This window comes from Colobus angolensis, unplaced genomic scaffold (genome assembly GCF_000951035.1).
Source record: "Colobus angolensis palliatus isolate OR3802 unplaced genomic scaffold, Cang.pa_1.0 Scaffold7, whole genome shotgun sequence".
Taxonomy (NCBI): Eukaryota; Metazoa; Chordata; class Mammalia; order Primates; family Cercopithecidae; genus Colobus; species Colobus angolensis.
Window position 1 is genome coordinate 28,039,389 of NW_012120709.1, and position 19,795 is coordinate 28,059,183.

Here is a 19,795-nt window from a genome sequence, read left to right on the forward strand (position 1 = left end):
GCTATGTTTTATTTATGATTTTTTTTTGTAAACAACATTAATGTGGATGAGGATGACAAAGCTTTGTTGCTGCTTCAAGGGAGGATGTGACCCATGGCTCTGGTGCTTCTGAACTAGTGGCCCTGTGCTTCCACATGCCCTGGGAGGGCTTAGTTCTTTACGTATTTTCTCTAGCTGAGCTGCCATACAACTTTCAGTGGGATAGCTCATTGCAGTATCCTTTGGCCTTTACTTGATAAGAGTATCCTTTATTTAGTTCCTTTCTCCTCTTCTTGATCCTCCTCCATTTCTTTTTGCTCTTAACACAATCTCAGATATAAAGGGAAATTCAGGTTATTCACATACCTAGATGGATTTATTTGTTTGTTTATGTATTTATTTATTTCTGAGATGGAGTCTTTCTCTGTTGCCAGGCTAGAGTGCAGTGGCATGATCTCGGCTCACTGCAACCTCTGCCTCCCGGGTTCAGGTGATTCTCCAGTCTCAGCCTCCCAAGTAGCTGGGACTATAGGCGTACTCCACTATGCCTAGCTAATTTTTGTATTTTTAGTAGAGACGGGGTTTCACCATATTGACCAGGATGGTCTTGATCTCTTGACGTCGTGATCTGCCCACCTTGGCCTCCCAAAGTGCTGGGATTACAGGCGTGAGCCACTGTGCCTGGCCGAATTTATTTTTAATTATCAGAAATGAAAACAAAATAAAAAAAACCCTTCTTATAAATTATCAGACTCTATAGGATTGACTTAGATTAAAACATTTAAATCATTCCTAGTAGTTGATGAAGGTATGTGTGTTTGTGGATGTGTTAGCTGGTATAGCCTTTCAGGAGAGCCATTTCACGATAGCTATCAAAAATGCAAATTTTGACTTAAGAATTCTTCTCTAAGAATGCATCCTACCAACAGTATTTTGCAGTTCTGAAAGAGTAATAAATATATACGTGTGTGTGTGTGTGTGTGTGTGTGTGTGCGTGTGTGTGTTTAAGAAATGTTTTTGGAAATAACCCAAATGCCTACCAATAGCTGTTAAGTGGAAGGATGTCTAAGATACATTGCCAGTGATAAAATTTTAAATTGTGGGACAGTAAGATACACTGTTAATGGAAAAAGTTAAGTAATAAAACAGCATTTATATCATGATCCAAATTATATGTGAAAAATTAAATTGCCTGTGTCAGTTTAGAATTGTGTTAGGTTTCTGGTAATAGACTAGAAAGAAAAGTTGCTTAACCAAGTCAGGACTTTAGTTTTCTCCCCCTCGCTGTCTGGAGGTAGGCTGTCTTGGGCTGGTATGTCGGTGTCCTGATATTCTTGGGAACCCAGATATCTGTCTTAAGGTTCTACCATCCTGACGAATGATTTCCATTCTCAAGATTACCTCGTGGTTCAAGACGTCCACACTAGCCTTCAAGTCCTTATTGCAGTTAGGAAGAATAAGGAAAGACAGCAAGTAGGACCTCTTCCCACCAATTCCATCTATTTAAGCAGCCTTCCTAGAAATCCAACACAAAACTTCTATTTTTAATCTTATTGACTAGTACTTAATCACGTGACTACCCATAGCTGCAAAAATGGTAGAGAAGTGTAGTCATTTATCCCGGATGTTGTCAGGGTCCCAATGCTCGGAAGGAAAGGGATAATGGGTGTTGAGGGTAGATGTAGCAGTGTCTGTCACTATGTAAGTATGCTTGCGTGTGGTGGCACAGTATATTTCTGAAAGGATGCACAAGAGCTGTTAGCCACTGGGCACTCTGCAGGGTAGAGTGGGAGGAGGGATGTGGAGGTCAGAGCAGAGCTTCTGCATTTACCTTGTACTCATCTGTGCTGTTGGATGTTTTCCATGAGTATGATTTGCTTTGATAATAATAGAGATAAAAAACAAACCAACCCCAAACCTATGGTTTGTTAAGAAAAATCTCAGAGCCTTACAATACATCTTACAATCACTAGTGTACCGTAGTTTAATTGTTAATATATTTCTTGGTGGCAGTAAAACAATATAATAACTCTTTAAAAATGCATTAAGACGGAACCTGAATTGTCCAGGTTTAGGAATAATTCTCCAAGAAGGAAGTGGGATCGATGCATTTTGAGATTTTTTTTGGTTTGATGATTGTGGTATTCTGTGATTTTTGCATTTATGAGGTAAGACTGACCTGTGAAATATATTCTTAATACTCAGGCCTCCCAGCAGCAATTGTTAAGTATTTTTAACTAATGATGAGCCTGGGTGTCATTGAGAAATCACTCTTTTTAAAGTTTTACTGACAGTTGGAAGTAGTAAAAAACAAAGCATAAAAATGTGTATTTCATCGATACGTTCCTCTATATATTCACAAAAATGTATGTATATAGGCTGACTGAAACTAATCATCTGACATAGTCATAACATTTTATCAGCTTAATGAGGGCTTTTGGAATTTATATGTAACAATTTTGCTGGGAATTGTTTTCTCATTCAGTTAATACGCTTTCACATTTTTAATAGATCCATCATTTCCTACAGCCCCATGTTTAGTACAAGCTATTAATATGGTTTTCAGGTTTCCATTTTAATGGGCAGTCTTTTGTACCTCTCTACCTGATTTCTTTAAAACAAACTACTTTTAACCATTTGTTCAGTGGTGGTTTGAATGTCTGCTGCTCAAATGGATTAAAAGTAACTTTGTCTTTATCAGCTGGGTCCTCACAGTATTCATAGGGCATGTGTGAGCACAGGGTACTGAGTTGTTATATTACAGATAAAATAAGTGGGTATGTTCCTTACTCTTTAGGAAGTTAATATCTATAATAAACAGCAACCTAGTCAAGGATAAGTGAAGCCGAAGTAACCCCTCTGGCTGGGAATCCCAACATCTCAGTAAGTTTAATAGTCGTTTGTGTGATTATGTCCACATGAGGGTATGCCTCCCTGTGTCTTTCCTGATAGAGATGCAACATTTGCCTTTAGTTTCTGGCCATGTTCTTTTACAGCTGGAAGAAACCACACAGAGTCTTTGTAACAGTTCTTATCTTTTTTGGAATTGTGGACTTTCTTGAGAATCTGATAAAATGTATGGAGCCTCCATAGCAAAATAAATGAGTGTATATAAAAAATTTGCATATATGTTTACAGGGTTGCTGGACCATTTAAACCCATCTATAGGGAAGTCGTGATCCAAATAAGCTTCTCCTTTGTAGATGAATAAACTGAAAGCTAGAGAGATTTTTTGTCATTTTATCAGTTGGTAGAGCTAGCTCTTAATCTGATGCTTTTATACACATTTCCAAGATTCTTGTTGTGACTTAAAAGTCTCTAAAATGCAATGTGATGTGGTCAACATCATGTTGAATACTCTACCAATGAATATATATTCTAGCAAAAGACCTTCCTCAATGAGATTATTCAGAGATGGAAAACCAGAATCAATGAATATTCTCTCAAGTCTTGGTGCAAATTAAAGCCTTGTGACTGCAGCATCCTTGTAATCTAAAAATAGGAGTAGAAAGAAGAAAAGAACATGTTTTGTGTGCATGGTGTGTGGCTGATCTCACCCTTTAGTGGTTTGGGGGCTGTAGGCTCCTCCCTGCCTGTTTCTTCAGCCTCATCACACAATCCTCTTTCTATCTCTTACTCTGCTGAAGTGTTGGCAGCCTCCAACAACCTCCTCTAGTCCAAGTTCTACCATCATACCATTTCCTTCCTTATCTAATATCCACAGAGTATCTAGTGTCTGTTGCAAACCAGGTATCTAAGATGAAGCAGTACAACCCAAGCTGCCCAGTGATGGCAGACACTGCAAAAATATGAATTTGCAATCACAGAGTCTATTTTGTGTTTCCAGTAGAACTGGAAGAATCTGATTCTTCTATTTTTATTTTTGCTGCCTTTGAATGACTGTAATGTGGCACCATTAATTTTTTTTTTCCTCTTCCTTGGCAGCATCTCTTGGGCAGTCAACAGCAGTCTTCTGTCCAGCTCTGGGTCTCCTTTGGCCGGAAGCCCATGCGAGCAGCCCAGTTTGTCACAAGACATCCTATTAATGTGAGTGGGGTCTGCTTGAGGTTGGGAAGAAGTGTCATTGTCTTTACGCAGAGGTAAGAGGAAGGGGGTTGCAGGCATGGCCTGCTGGAGTGGATATTTTATGGAGCCTCCCTGAAGTCACTTTCCAGAGAGGTCTCTAGAGAGAGCAGTTACACTTTGGCCATCGTGGTCTGTATTTCCCACTTCACTGAAGCAGAGCTGAAGGAGCGTCTTAGTTTGCTTTAAGTGGAGCAGCACTGGCAGAGAGAGATTGGAGCCAGAGTCAGTGCCATCTGAGCAATGTGCCAGTACTGAAGCAATGGGAAGTTTGTGCATGATAGGAATTTTTTTTTATTGAGTATCTGCTGTATTGCTTGCAAGGGATGAGTTCCAACAGGGGATAGGATTTGGGTCCCACCTTTTAGAGACAGGTTGGAGAGACTATGAACTGAGCGGCAGAAGAAACCACACATAAGCAAGTGCTTACATATGCAGCTTTATAACATGAAGATGGATAGGAAAGAGCTGCATGGGATGGGGTCATTAGAGGAGTTGCCACAGAGAGGAGGTCACAGTGAAACGTCTTGACACTGGCAGTTGGCTTGATGAAAGGTAAGTAGCTCGCTTACTTACCTTCCACCAAACGAATGGGATCATATGGAGAACCATCTTGCCAGTTGTCTACTAGTGTCTATGGATTCTGCCTTCCTTTGGTCACCTTAGGGAAAATAAAGCGAAACGCATTAATCCGTATTGTACTTTGCACGAATGAAAGGTCTCATGGGAAAATGAGGGAGACATTATTAACAGAAAGAGGTTTGTAGGTCATTTGTGCAGTGCAGTGGCCCGTTATTTTGTGCCCCGTTTGCCAGTAAGGGACCCGCTAAGCTGCAGATCTGCCTCAGGTTCTCCAAAGGGAAAGGCGCCAAAGCTTCTTTGCCAAGGTTAGGGAGCTTCCTGTGGGCTTTAGGCCCACATTCGTCACTAGGACATTTGAAAGTCATTGCTTCCGTGTGTATAGAAAAAGCCCACAGGGCACATTTGTTTTTTGACATATCTTTTTTGACTTCTGATTCCAAAGGAATATTACATCGCAGATGCCTCCGAGGACCAGGTGTTTGTGTGTGTCAGCCACAGTAACAACCGTACCAATTTATACATCTCAGAGGCAGAGGGGCTGAAGTTCTCCCTGTCCTTGGAGAACGTGCTCTATTACAGCCCAGGAGGGGCCGGCAGTGACACCTTGGTGAGGTAAGGAGACCGTGAGTCCTTCTGCCTTGTTAGGCCAACACAACCATTAGCTTCTCTCTGGTTCAGTGGTTTGCAGCGTTAGCTGCACATGTGGGTTCACCCGGGGAGTTTTGGAAATCCAGTGTCTGGCTCACATGCCCAGGGATCACGGTGGGAAGGGTTTGGGGTGTGGCCAGGTTATGAGGATTTTGGGAAGCACCCTAGGTGATTCTTATGTGCAGCCAAGTCTGGAAACTACAGCTCTAGGTAACATTTAGGGTCAGAGCTACTGTGTTAATCAATCCCTTGAGCTCCTTTTGTTCAGTGTTCTGGTTTTGTGGTTTCTGAGCATTGAAAAACAGCACTTGGAAAATATCAAGTCAGTGAGAGCTGGCAAATGCGGCCAGTGGATCAGGTTAATTGATGTCATTACTTTTTTTTTTTTTTATAGGGATAATTGCAGTGTTTTGTAAGGAAAGGCACCAACGTCATTGATCCTTTATCTGTAAATCATGTGTTGAGAGCTGTTTTGCAGTCCAGCAGTGAGCAGTATCTGAGCACCACACCCATCAAGGGGTGGTGGAGGACTTGGGGGTTTGGGAGGGATGGACTGGTTCTTAAGATCCTTTCAGGACCATTTATTCTGATTTGTCGTTTGGCAGCCAGACTTGTGTGACCTGTGTGGCTGTGGTTAGAGTCCCCTCTGCTCTTGGAAAGAGTCTCGTGCGTGAAGCTGACTGGTCTGGGATGGGGTCTGGCTCTCCAGCCATGACAGCCGGTCTGAGGGCACGCCTTTGTGCCCACTGTTTCTGGGCAATTCATTCCATTGTCAGTTTATTCACAAGTATGCTGCTGCTCTCTGCCAGACAGTGTTCTAGGTATAGCCACGAAATAATGTATGAAGCAATAAAATATCAGAACAAAGTCCCTCTTCCGTGGAGTTTATAGTCTAGTTGGGGAAGATAGAATATAAGCAAATATGTGATCTGCCTGGTAACATGTTGAAAAGAAAAATAAAGCAAGGTCAGGGGACGGGGATTTGCAAGGGTGTTCTTTTATTCTACTGGCTGCTTCAGGAGGGGGACATTTAAGCAGGTGCCTGAATTACATGAGGGAAGGAACCAGGCGGAACCCTGGGCGCGTAGCACTGCAAGCAGGGCAGACAGGAAGCACCGTGACTCTGAGGCTGGACTGCACTGCTGTTTTAGGAGCAGGGAGGAGGCCAGAGTGTCTGAAAGGGCTGAAGAGAGGGAGAGAGAAGGAAGAAACAGGACCTAAGAGAGCAGGGCTCAGATCCTATAGGGCCTTCAGGGGCTTGTGAAGAACTTTGTTTTTTTCTTTTTTGTTGTTTTGTTTTGTTTCTTTGTTTTTGAGATGCAGTCTCGCTCTGTCGCCCAGGCTGGAATGCAGTTGCGTGATTTTGGGTCGCTGCAGCCTCTGCTTCCTGGGTTCAAGTGATTCTCTTGCCTCAGCCTCAAAAGTAGCTGGGATTACAGGCGTGTGCCACCAGGCCAGGCTAATTTTTATATTTTTAGTAGAGACAGTACCATGTTGGCCAGGCTGATCTCAAACTCCTGACCTCAAGCGATCTGCCTGCCTTGGACTCCCAAAGTGCTGGGATTACAGGTATGAGCCACCACACTCAATCCTGTTTTTTCCTTCTAAATGAGATGGAAGGTTTAGACCGGGAGATGGACATGATCTGATTTAACCTTTTTTTTTTTTCCACTAAAAAATTGTGAATTGCATTATGTAATGAAAAGAATGTAAAACATAAATGGATAGTGTTATAAATAATTATAAGTGAGCCCTCATGTGGCTTATCTTTTACAGAAGTTATCCTCAATGCTGTGTGGGAATTTGACTACTGTAGGGGACAAAGGCAGGAACAGGAAGATTAGTTGTGAAAGGATTGCAGAGATACAGGCCAGTAGGGATAGATGTTGGCTGAACCCAGGGTGGTGGCACTAGAGATGCTGGAAATGGTCAGACCCTAAATATATTTTTAAAGTAGAGCCAATGGGATTTGTTGATGGATGGGAACGAGGGGTGTGAAAGAAGGAGGAGCCAGGGGACTGCTGCTGCTTCACCTGAGCTGCCTGTAAAGAGATGGCCACACAGGGAGTCAGGGAGACCTGGGGCAGGGGCAGTATTGGGGGAGATCACGAGCTTGGTTTGGGACTTACCTGGTTGGAGAGGCCTATTGGATATCCACATGCCCAGCTTTCTACCTGATCTCTGATGGCGCTTTTCCACTTCCTGTTTCTTCTCTTTTGGAGGTGCTGTCATCTTTTATTCCTTTCCTCCCCTGACACAGACTCATGGATTAATTATTATTTATTGTGTTATAAACCATTCCTGCCATGATTCATTTTGATGCTCAGCTTGTCCTGGTTTGGTCAGTGGCAGATCCTACCTCCTTCAGGCTGGCTTGTCATTATTATTTTTTTTTTTTTGAGACAGAGTCTGGCTGTGTCGCCCAGGCTGGAGTGCAGTGGCCGGATCTCAGCTCACTGCAAGCTCTGCCTCCCGGGTTTATGCCATTCTCCTGCCTCAGCCTCCCGAGTAGCTGGGACTACAGGCGCCCGCCACCTCGCCCAGCTAGTTTTTTTTTTGTATTTTTTAGTAGAGATGGGGTTTCACCGTGTTAGCCAGGATGGTCTTGATCTCCTGACCTCGTGATCCGCCCGTCTCGGCCTCCCAAAGTGCTGGGATTACAGGCTTGAGCCACCGCACCCGGCCAAGGCTTGTCATTTTTTATTGAAAAAATTATTTTTTGACTGGGCGTGGTGGCTCACGCCTGTAATCCCAGCACTTTGGGAGGCCAAGGTGGGTGGATCAGGAGGTCAGGAGATGGAGACCGTCTTGGCTAACATGGTGAAACCTCATCTCTACTAAATATGCAAAAATTAGCCAGGTGTGGTGGCATGTGCCTGTAGTCCCAGCTACTCGGGAGGCTGAGGCAGGAGAAACGCTTGAACCCATGAGGCAAAGGATTCTGTGAGCCAAGATCGCGCTACTGCGCTCCAGCCTGGGGGCGACAGAGCGAGACTCCGTCTCAAAAAAATACATATTATTTATTGAGGTGAAATGTATATAACATCAGCTTAATCATTTTAAAGTGGGCAATTCGGGGGCATTTGATACATTTACAATCTTGCGCCACTGCCACCTCTGTTTAATTTCATGGTTTTCTCATTTCTCCAAAAGAAAACCCCATGCCCATTAAGCCGCTTCTCTCCACTATCCCCTTCTCCCAGCCCCTGGCAACTGTCAGTCTGATTTCTGTCTCTGTGGATTTTTCCCTATTTTATAGGATGTTTCATATAAATGGAATCATACAATAATATGTGACCTTCTGTGTCTGGCTTCTTTCACTTAGCATAATGTTTTCAAGGTTCATCCATGGGTACCATAGATCAGTGCCTCATTCATTTTAATGGTGAATACTAGTCTCCTTTTTTAAATAATTAAAATAGTGAATCACTGTCCCTCAGACCTTTCACTGATGCTTTCATCTTTCTTTTTTCACCATTAAAAGCCCCTGGCTATGAAATGGAAAAGTCACAGCTTGCTAAATATTTTCTTGTCTTCCACATGTGTCAGATATTCAGGGTGAATATTTCATGCTGGGACAGAGTATGAGCCAGAAGCCAGAGCGATGGCCCTTTGCAGAGTTATGAAGGCCTCCCCTCCTTGCCTGAGCGCACAGTCCAGTGAAGAAACTGGAAATAGATTCACGTCAAGAGTCATAGACCAACGTCCTACTCAGTTTTCTGATTCTTCTCAGATTTTATCTGAGGACTAGAGAGGTTCTGTTGTACTCAGCTGAGTGACATTTTGTCATCTGCATCTCGATCTCAGCCGGATGAAATGGGATAAAGGTGAATTAGCACACCACGTGGGCAGGCTGGTTTAGAGTAAACTGGTGTGTGAAATGAGCAAGTCTTTGAACTGAATAGGAAAGGATGGTGTGTGGGAACTGCTTCTGATTGACTTAGAGAAATGGAGAAAGAGCTCTTTCTAGGGAATGACCCTGGCCCTGGTGGGATGTGCCAGGTGGGAGTCTCATGGAAAGCACTAGCTAGATGTTGGATGCTTTGGAGGAACTAATGTGCTGAGGAGATGTCAGGCCCACGGGTCACCTTAGGGAGGGGCACAGGCCCAGTTGGTGGAGGTATTGTCAGGGCGTGGATTCTGCACTGAGCGGGGCTGTAGGGGACCTGGTGAGCTTCCTGGGTAAGCCTTGGCCCTGAGTACTCTGGGAAGAAGGGGAGAAGTGCCTGGGGGAGGGCCAGTGAGGATAAAATGGAAGAAAGTGGACTCTCAGAGAAAGTACTTAGGGTGGGGCAAATTGTTGCAGGGCAGGTCAAGTGGGGGAAAGAAAAGGATGAGCCGGGACTCCTGGTGGAGGAGCATGTGAGATACAGGAAGACAGGCTTCTGCTTAGAAGTAAAAGATAAAACTCCAGGAATCCAACTCGGGAAAGAAACAGGGCTCATCTAAATGAGGGAAACTCAGACCTCCCCGATATGTGGAAGAAGCCCATAACTGGTGGGATGACAGTTTGTGATGATAACCCCCAGAGAGGTAGAGCAGACGTCAACAGAGAAGGAGGGAAAGAGACCTTCAGCTGGTTCCTAAGAAGCCCCTGAAAAATAACTGAACTAGACCTAAGGAAACCGCATGTCAGAGAATTTGGTCTCAACTCCAGCGTTCCGTTCAGCGTTGTGCTCAGTCCCTCAGCCTGAAGCAGCTTTGGTGGGGCTCCTAGTGTTCCTTTTCCTGCCTCAGAGGTTGTCTTTTGGGTCTTTCTGTCTGATGTGGCAGGGCAGTCATCCAGCTGAAGAGATTGTGTGGAGACGGATGACGGAGGGCAGCGTTTCTCTGCTTTATTGTGTAGCCAGTGGCTCAGAACCCCTGAAATAAAGGGCAAGCTTCCAGTCTTTTTTCTTTTTCTTTTTCTTTTTTTTTTGAGATGGAGTCTTGCTCTGTCACCCAGGCTGGAGTGCATTGGCACGATCTTGGCTCACTGCAACCTCTGCCTCCTGGGTTCAAGCTATTCTCCTGCCTCAGCCTTCCAAGTAGCTGGGACTACAGGCATGTGCCACCACACCCAGCTAATTTTTGTATTTTCAATAGAGACAGGGTTTCACTGTGTTGGCCAGGTTGATCTCGATCGCTTGACCTTGTGATCGCCCCATCCTCGGCCTCCCAAAGTGCTGGGATTACAGACGTGAGCCACCTCACTCAGCTAAGCTTCCAGTCTTAACAGCCACGTATGAACCCTGGTTACAATTTCTCAGAAATCCGCTCTATTTGTAATGCTTGTATCATTTTAGTACAAAACCACTTTCCTGTGGCATCAGGGTATCAGCATAGTAGATAAAGCCTGGGAAGGCCGTATTCTCTTAAGAATATAACCCCACGCTTTCTAGAGCCATCCTTGCTGTATGTACAGTTTCTTCAGGAAGGAGTCGACAGGTTCTGCTGAACTTCCTGACAGAAGACCTTGTGGGCTTCTATCTGATCAGAGTGTTGGGTAATTAGATTGTAAGTACCTGGAGAGGGGCTGTGTAACCCTGAGCTATGTTCCTACAGATTGGGTTGAATTTTAAGCCTCAGCACTGTTATTAGTGTCTTGTAGGTCTGACTTAATGATTTCTGTTTTTGAAGGCTCACTGGAGGATTTGGAGTTAATTTCGATAGTGATGTAATAGATGTGACTCTTACGTCAACTTTTGTATGTTATATTCATCATTCTAAACCCCCTGTTAGGAATTGTTGATCAGATAAGCCTTTTGGCCCTAAAAGTTGAAAAGAAATAAATTTTTTAAAATAGCAAATTATCTGGCTGGGCATGGTGGCTCATGCCTGTAATCCCAGCACTTTGGAAGGCCGAGGCAGGTGGATCACTTGAGCTAAGGAGTTCGAGACCAGCCTCGGCAACATGGCGAAACCCCATCTCTAGCAAAAAATTAAAAAATTAGCTGGGCATAGTGGCACACACCTGTAGTCCCAGGTACTTGGGAGGCTAAGGTAGGAGGATCATTGAGGATCATCTGAGTCTGGGAGGTCGAGGCTGCAGTGAACCGTGGTCATACCACTGCACTCCTGCCTGGGCAGCAGTAAGACCCTGTCTCCAAAAAAAAAAAGGAATGAAGTACCAACAATGTGCTATAATGTGGATGAACCTTGAAAGCATTATGCTAAGTGAAAGTAACCAGATACAAAAGACTGCATATTGTAGATTCCATTTATATAAAATATCCAGATAGGCCAATTCATAAACACATGGAGCAGATGAGTGGTTTCCAGGGCTTGGGAAAGGAAGAGGAAATGGAGAGTGACTGCCTGTGGGTATGAGGTTTCCTTTTAGAATGATGAAATGTTCTGGAACTAGATAGTAATGATAGTTGCCCAACATTGTGAATGTGCTTAATGCCACAAAATTACATACTTTTAAATGGTCAAATTTTATGTTATTTATAATAACAAGCAAATACCAGTTCAGGTTCATAGCTGCTTATTTTCATATTGTAGGTATTTTGCAAATGAGCCATTTGCGGACTTCCACCGAGTAGAAGGATTGCAAGGAGTCTACATTGCTACTCTGATTAATGGTTCTATGAATGAGGAGAACATGAGATCGGTCATCACCTTTGACAAAGGGGGAACCTGGGAATTTCTTCAGGCTCCAGCCTTCACGGGATATGGAGAGAAAATCAGTTGTGAGGTATTGATGTTTTAATCTTGTTTTGCTTTTTAATATAAGGGAAAGAGCCCTACTCTGGTAGTTTCCTACGTCTAGTATTTATTGAAAAAATACAGTATCACATAGTATTCTATTAATATCACATGGAGCAGACTTTTATCTGTGTTGCTCCATTTGGAGTTCCCAAGCTCTGCTCCAAGGTCTCACTACCCCTTCTGGACAGAAGCAACTCAGGAAAAAAAAAAAAAAAAAAAAGTAGTATTCACTTTTAGTACTACTTGTTTAGTGAGACCATTACTTGGTCTTTTGGATTTTTAAATTTTGTTTGTCCATGGTGGGCTATGCAGACACCCCCCTGTATGATATATCTGTGGCCCTTGGGAACATTTCTTTGAATTTACTTCTTGGTTTTTCTTCTCTATTTAGCAATGGGTCTTGGCTTACCACATCAAATCTAATTTTGGAAAGAGGCAGCCTATAAACAGATACAGACAAATATCTGGGTGCTTCCTCCTCCCTTAGTAGTGTCTTCTACAGCATCTTGGTGAGATCCTGGGGTGGTTGGAGTGTTTTTGAGTGTGCTATGGGGGTCAGGCTTTAGTTACATCGAATTAATGGTATCACTCAAATTCAGCTTTTTGTTTCCCTGACTGAGCAGTTTCTTTATGAACTACAGGACAGTTCATCAGCTTTCAGTTTCTTCTTCTGAGTTTAGGTGGTGGAAGGAATGCATAGGAAATGCATAAGTCTGATTACCTGAGGATAACAGGAACTCTTCAATGAATAGACTTCCTTGCAGTCAGAAAAGCATGAGTCACAAAGAAGAGTGAGCAAATAAATATTTCTTTGACACCCAGCCTAATTTGTTCCAGTTTTCATTGGTCAAACTGAGACTCTAGCCAGACAGATACTTGTTAGAGATCCTTTTGTGACAAAAATAAGTAGCAAATCATCCAGCAAACCTTGCTACCATTTTTACCTGACCATAACCACATAAGTACATAGTTCTCCTGTGCAGAACCCTGGCTACGTCTAAGTAACACTGAACAAGCTCTTTCTGACCGGGAGAATATGTGACCATATGGCAAAAGGCGTTGTCCTGATTGCTTGCAGAGCTACTAAAATCCAGACATGAGTGATGGAGGCCAGACTGAATCACTTGAAGCCTTGCCCTGTATACGTACACCTTTGTGCAAATGTAAAATACATAGCAAAAAATTTAATGCCTATCCTTTGGTTTTTATATCGCATTGATACTGTACATCAGGGGAGCTTATCCGTGAGACTTATGCCTTCTGATTCTTGGTCTTTCTTATGACAGAATTGCTGGAATCATATTTGAAATACATCTCTGACTTAGAAAGTGTATATGGCAAAATCATGTCATTTCTCTTTAGTTCTGAGTCACTTGAGAGGATCTCTGAGTGATAGGATGAGATGATGACTTTCCCATCTACTTGAGATAACACTGATTTCTAATTGTTATTCCCTGAGACTCTCAGAAGGCCTTTCTAAGTTGTGATTGTTCTCTTCTTCCATGGGACATTTATGTGGGTCCAGATGATCCTCTCTGTGTGGGGAGTGTGGGGACAGCTGGGCTGTGAGTCTGGTTTCCCCTGGGCCAGGCCTCCTTGCTCCGTGTCAGCTGCAGTGCCTTCACACAGGCCGCAGAGTTTACAGGGAGCGCTAGGCATGGTATCACGTGCTGACACTGCCTGAAACTTTGGTTGTATAGCTTTCCCAGGGCTGTTCCCTTCATCTGGCTCAGCGCCTCAGTCAGCTCCTCAACCTCCAGCTCCGGAGAATGCCCATCCTGTCCAAGGAGTCGGCTCCGGGCCTCATCATCGCCACTGGTAAGTGTGCCTTGCCTGTTCTCACAAGGGGTTCCGCTGTCTGGTGATATGCAGCCAGATGCAGAGCGATCACCGACCACCTCTCCAGCAGTAACCACTCTTTGTGGTTTGAAGGCATTCTTAGTTGCTAGATACTACTCAGAATTTCTGGCTGGGCAAGGTGATTATCTGACATACTCTTGAAATTAAAAATAATTATTTCTCTTGCATTTTAGGTTCAGTGGGAAAGAACTTGGCTAGCAAGACAAACGTGTACATCTCTAGCAGCGCTGGAGCCAGGTGGCGAGAGGTCAGCCCCCTCCCACAATCCCCTCCCCTCCACCCTGGTTCCCGTTTGTGTGAGAATGCAGACTGTGCCTTGGCATTTCAGGGACACAAATTGTCCATGGCAGAGACCAGTAATGCCAGATATGACTATAAAGTAAAGACAGGTACCTGAAGTCACTGATTTGTATCCACAGTTACTTTAAATTAAAAACATACCTTTGCAAATGTGTGAATTTTACTAAACGTTCTAAGATTATGAGTTCTATGAGGGCAAAGACAATGTCTGTTTTACTGACTTCTTTATCCTTAGGACCTAAGAGTGCCTGGCATGGAGTGGGGGCTCAGGGCATATATGCTGCATGTATCAGCAAATTACAACGTAGTGGTATCAGCCCTGAAACCGGCTATTATTATTATTTTGTGTATTATTGACATTGAAATGAAGCCGGTCCTTGCTGGGCTATGTTGTATGGGCACTTTCATCTCATTCTGTGCTATGGAAGTAGACTCTGTTTTTGCCTTAAGGTTGTATAACTAATATCGATCCTGATTATACCAATTCCTATGGCAGGGCTAGTTCTCTAATTCCAAAATGCTAATTCATCTTCATCTTTGGGCATTAGAGAATTTCCAAACTTGTTAAAAAAAAAAAAAACAACACGTTGTTTCCAGCCTCCCATCACTGATTAAGGCCAAGGACGTGTGTTTGGTCTCGTTCTGTAGGGGTTGCTTTCAGGGGTGACCCTCTAATTATGCCGGGAGCCACTAGGGTGAAACCCAGTAGATGCCTTGACAGGATGAGCACCTTGTCTTTGAGCAGCCATGCAGGCTGGGCAGCCTAAGCAGCGTGTCAGGAGTGATGTGGAGTCCTCAGAAGAGCTAGCAGACATAGTTCCCATCCACGTGGTGCTTTACTGGGAATGCACCGTGCTCACCTTGATATTTGAATAGGTAATATGTAAAGCAGTAATAAAAATACCAACATTCATTTGGCACCTCGCAGTTCACAGAGGCCTGTCACAAGCCTTCTCTCACTGTGGCAGGGCTTACCATCCCTCCCGAGGAGAGAGATGAGGCTCAGACACCGTGTACTCTATGTGGCAAACACAAATATGCATTCAGATGAGGCAGGTTGTTAGGGCCATTGTGGTCAGAGTGCAGACAGTTTGAAGGAGAATTTTCAGGTTGTCCTTGTCCAGCTCCCAAGGGAAGATTAAGCAGCTGCCTCCCCTTTTCGTGGAGCTGGACGCTTCCTTTGAAATGGGGTATCCTCTTCTCTGCGCATAGGCCTGTGGTTTGTTTGTGCCTTCTGCTGTTGGTGTAATCTGGGATTTGCACATCTGCAAGTGATTTCCTTCTGGGTAGAAAGCAGTGTCTTGTTCCTCCTCCAGTGAAGTGGTATCGTCTGGCGATTACTGGGGCAGCTGTCAGTGCCTCCCTCCACACACGCCTTGTGCCTGCCAAGAAGCAGCCAGTGCATAAGAGACCTTATTTTGGGACATAGCAGAAAACTAACTGGGGGATGAAAAGATTGTGAGTTTATCTGTGTGAGTGGGCATCTGAGTCCCCATGGGCAGCCTTCACTTTAGAGGGACAATCTGGGCTGTGTGCGGGAGCAGGTGGTGGCAGAGGAAGAGGCTGTAGTGGACAGAATGCTGCCTGGAGCACTGCTGATCGTAATTCTGGTTTTCTTTTCCTCCTAATTAGTTATGCAAATTCTCTGATCCTCGGAATTCCTTTTTTGTGCTTTTTCCTTTTTTAAATAATTTTTATTTCTTTTATTTTTAGCTTTTTTCTTTATCAACTTCATTGAAGCAGATGAAGGTACAGTACACGGCACATATTTAAAGTGTACGGTTTGATCAGAATTAATTATGGTCACCACAATTAAGAAAACAAACATTTCCATCTGCAAATTCTCTGATCCTCAGCATCCCTTTTTTGTGCTTTTTTCTTTTTAAAATAATTTTTATTTCTTTTATTTTTAGCTTTTCTCTTTAACAACTTTACTGAAGCAGATAAGGGGATGGTACACTGCATGTATTTAAAGTGTACAGTTGGATCAGAATTATGGTCACCACAGTTAAGATAAAAAACATTTCCATCACCTTCCCCGAGGTATCTTTGTGCCCCTCGGCAATCTGTCCCACTCTCTACTCTTGTCCTTGCCTGCTTCTGTTGTTCATTGGCATTTTCTAGCATAGGTTATTCATTGACATTTTCTAGAATTTTGATAAGTGGACTCACACAGTGTATACTCTTTTTGCCTGGCTTCTGTCACACATCACGATGATTTTGAGTTTCATTCGAGTTGTTTCATGTATCCGTTGTTCTTTCCTTTGCTAGTCGTATCCCATTGTAGGGATATATCATAATTTCTTTATTCATTCATCTGTTGATGAACATTCCAGCTTTGCTGATTACAAATATAGCTGTTATGAACATTCATGTGCATATTTTCTTCATTTCTCTAGGGTGAATACTTAGGAATGGAATAGCTAGGCAGCATGGTGGGTGTATATTTAACTTTTTAAAGAACTGCCAAATTATTGTCCCTTTTACATTTCCACCAAACAGTATGTGAGAATTTTAATTGCTTCACATCTTTGCCAACACTTGGTATGATTAGTCTTTTTAATTTTAGACATTTTAATAAGCATGTGATAATATCTCATTGTAGTTGTAATTGGCATTTGCATGATTATTAATGATTCTTTTCATGTGCTCATTGGCCATTTTAAAATATGGTTGTGAAGTATCTGCCCAAACCTTTTGCCTTTTTGAAAAAATTGGGTTGGTCCAGCACAGTGGCTCTGCCTATAATCCCAGCACTTTGGAAGGCTGAGGTAAGAGGATTGCTGGAGCCATGGGCAACATAGGGAGAGCTTGTCTTCACAAAAAATAAAAATAGCCAGGCATGGTGGTGCATGCCTGTAGTCCCAGCTACTCAGGAGGCTGAGATCAGAGGGTCACGTGAGCCCTGGTGGTTGAAGATGTAGTGAGCTGTAATTGTGCTGCATTCTAGCCTGGGCGGCAATGGAATGAGAGCCTGTCTCAATAAATATATAAATAAATTTTAAAAACTAATTTTAATAATTGAGTTGTCTATCTTCTTTGAGTTGTAGGAGTGTTTTAAAAAATATGTTTTGGATTTAAGTCTTTTGTATGATGGTAGATACTCATTTTTTCCATATGGAGATCTAATTGATTTAGCACCATTTGTTGAAAACACTTCTCTCTCCCCCATTGAATTGCCTTGGTACCTGTTTGAAAATCAATTGGCCATATATGGGCCAATTTTAGGCCAATTGGGTCTATTTCCGGACTTTATTCTGTTCCATTAATCTGTCTATCTTTTCACTAAATTCTCTTAATTTCGAAAGCCTTATAGTAAATGTTGAGATCAGGTAGGGTAAGTCCTTCAACTTTGATCATTTTACAAATCATTTTCACTATTGTAGGTCCTTTGTATTTCCTGATACATTTTAGGATCACTTGTCAATTTCTATGAAATCTGCTGGGATTTTTATTATAATTGCCTTAAATTTATGGGATCAATTTCGAGGAGAATTGATGTGTTAATACTATTGAGTCTTCTGATCCATGAATACAGTATCTTTTTCCATTTCTTCTTTAATTTGTTAGTATTTTATAGTTTCCAGTGTAGTAGAGGTCCTGTACATCTTTTATTAGCTTTATTCCTAGATATTTTTATTTTTGGTATTACTGTAAATGGAATTTTATTTTCTAATTTTTGCTCTAGTATGTAAGAGTACAATTGACTTTTTATATATTAATCTTGTATTCTGTGACCTTGCCAAGGTAATACATTAGTTCTAGTAGGTTTTTAGATTCTTTGTAAGCAGTCATACCATTTGCAAAGAGTAGCAGTTTTATTTCTTCCTTTCTGATCTTAATGTCTTTTATTTCTTCTCTCATTCTTCCCTTTTTTCTTGTCCTTCTTTTTCTCTTCTTTCTTGTCCTTCTTTCTTCTTCTCTTTCCCTCCTTTCCTCCATTTTCTGCCTTCTGATTTCTTTCATTCTTCTTATCACAATGGCTAGGACCTCTACACAGTGTTGAATATGCCGAGACCAGCTCGGTCGGGGAGACCCTAACCCAGCAGTGCTAGAGGAATTAAAGACACACACGCAGAAATATAGAGGTGTGAAGTGGGAAATCAGGGGGTCTCACAGCCTTCAAAGCTGAAAGCCTGAAACAGAGAGTTACCCACGTATTTATTAACAGCAAGCCAGTCATTAGCATTGTTTCTATAGATACTAGATTAACTAGAAATATCCCTTATGGGAAACGAAGGGATGGGCTGAAATAAAGGGATGGGTTTGGCTAGTTATCTGCAGCAGGAGCCTGTCCTTAAGGCACAGATCACTCATGCTATTGTTTGTGGTTTAAGAACGCCTTTAAGTGGTTTTCCGTCCTGGGTGGGCCAGGTGTTCCTTGCCCTCATTCCCGTAAACCCACAACCTTCCAGCGTGGGCGTTAGGACCATTATGAATATGTCACAGTGCTGCAGAGATTTTGTTTAAGGCCAGTTTTGGGCCCAGGATATGGCCAGATTTTGGGGGGCCTGTTACCAACGGAATAGAAGCAGTGAAAGTGGGCATCCTTGTCTTGTTCTCTGTCTCTGGGGGAAACAATTCAGCCTTTTTACCATTAACTATGATGTTAGCAGCAGATTTCTTTATCAACATTTGGGAAGTTCCCTATTATTACCAGTTATTGAGTTTTTTTTTTATCATAATCAGATACTGGATTTCGTCAAATGCTATTTTTACATTTATTAAAATGATTTTTTTCTATTACTATGATATATTAAATATTACATTAATCAATTATTGAATATTAAAACAACCTGGAATTGCTAGGACAAACTCTACTTGGTCGTAATGCATTATCCTTTTTATGTGCAGATAGGTTTGATTTGCTAATATTTTGTTAAAGATTTTTGCATTATTTGTGAGAGATACCTGTCTGTAATTTGTTTTTTTTGTAAAATCTTAAAGTTTTGATATGAGGGTTTGGCTAGTATCACAAAACAAGCAGAGTGGTAAACCCCTCTTCCTCTTTTTTAGGACAAAGTTTGGTGTTATTTTTTCTTGAGTCATTCCCTAATGAAACTGTCCAGACATTGAGTTTTCTTTCTGGGAATATTTTTTGATAAGAGATTTAATTTCTCTGGTTGATATAAGACTATTCAGATTTTCTTCTTCTTGTTTCAATTTTGATGAGTTGTGTGTTTCAAGAAATTTGTCCCTTCACGTAAGTTGTGACATTCCTTGGCCTTAGTTATTAATGATATATTCTCTTTCTCTTTTTATGCCTGTAGGATCTTTGGTGATCATTTCATTCCTGATATTGGTGATTTGTGTATTTTCTCTGTTTTTCCTTAGTTCAGGTGTTTCAATACTGTTGATCTTTCCAAAGAATCTGCGTTATCTCTGTTGATTTTCTATTGTCTGCTTTCTGTTTTGTTGGTTTTTTTCTTATTATTTTTTCCCTTATTTGTTTTGTTGTTCTTTTTGTAGCTTATTAAGATATAACCTTGGGTTATTGATTTTATATCTTCTTTTCTAATGTAAGCATCTAAAGCTGTAAGTTTTCCTTTAAATACTAATTTAGCTATGTGCCACATATTCAGATATATTGTATTTTTAGTGTTTCTAAGTTCAGAGTATATTTAATGTCCCCTTTTAAAACTGAGATATA

The 19,795-nt window shown here is 42.1% G+C and overlaps 1 protein-coding gene across 1 annotated transcript in view; it reads left to right on the plus strand.

The window, feature by feature from the left end:
- The window catches only part of SORL1 (sortilin-related receptor, L(DLR class) A repeats containing), a 161,888-nt gene that overhangs the window by 38,335 nt on the left and 103,758 nt on the right, over positions 1-19,795 (plus strand). Inside the window, exons 7-11 of the mRNA XM_011926987.1 lie at positions 3,925-4,026; positions 5,087-5,256; positions 11,779-11,971; positions 13,686-13,803; positions 14,019-14,092. Coding sequence (XP_011782377.1) covers positions 3,925-4,026; positions 5,087-5,256; positions 11,779-11,971; positions 13,686-13,803; positions 14,019-14,092 — 657 coding nt within the window. The remainder of the gene's footprint in view (positions 1-3,924; positions 4,027-5,086; positions 5,257-11,778; positions 11,972-13,685; positions 13,804-14,018; positions 14,093-19,795) is intronic.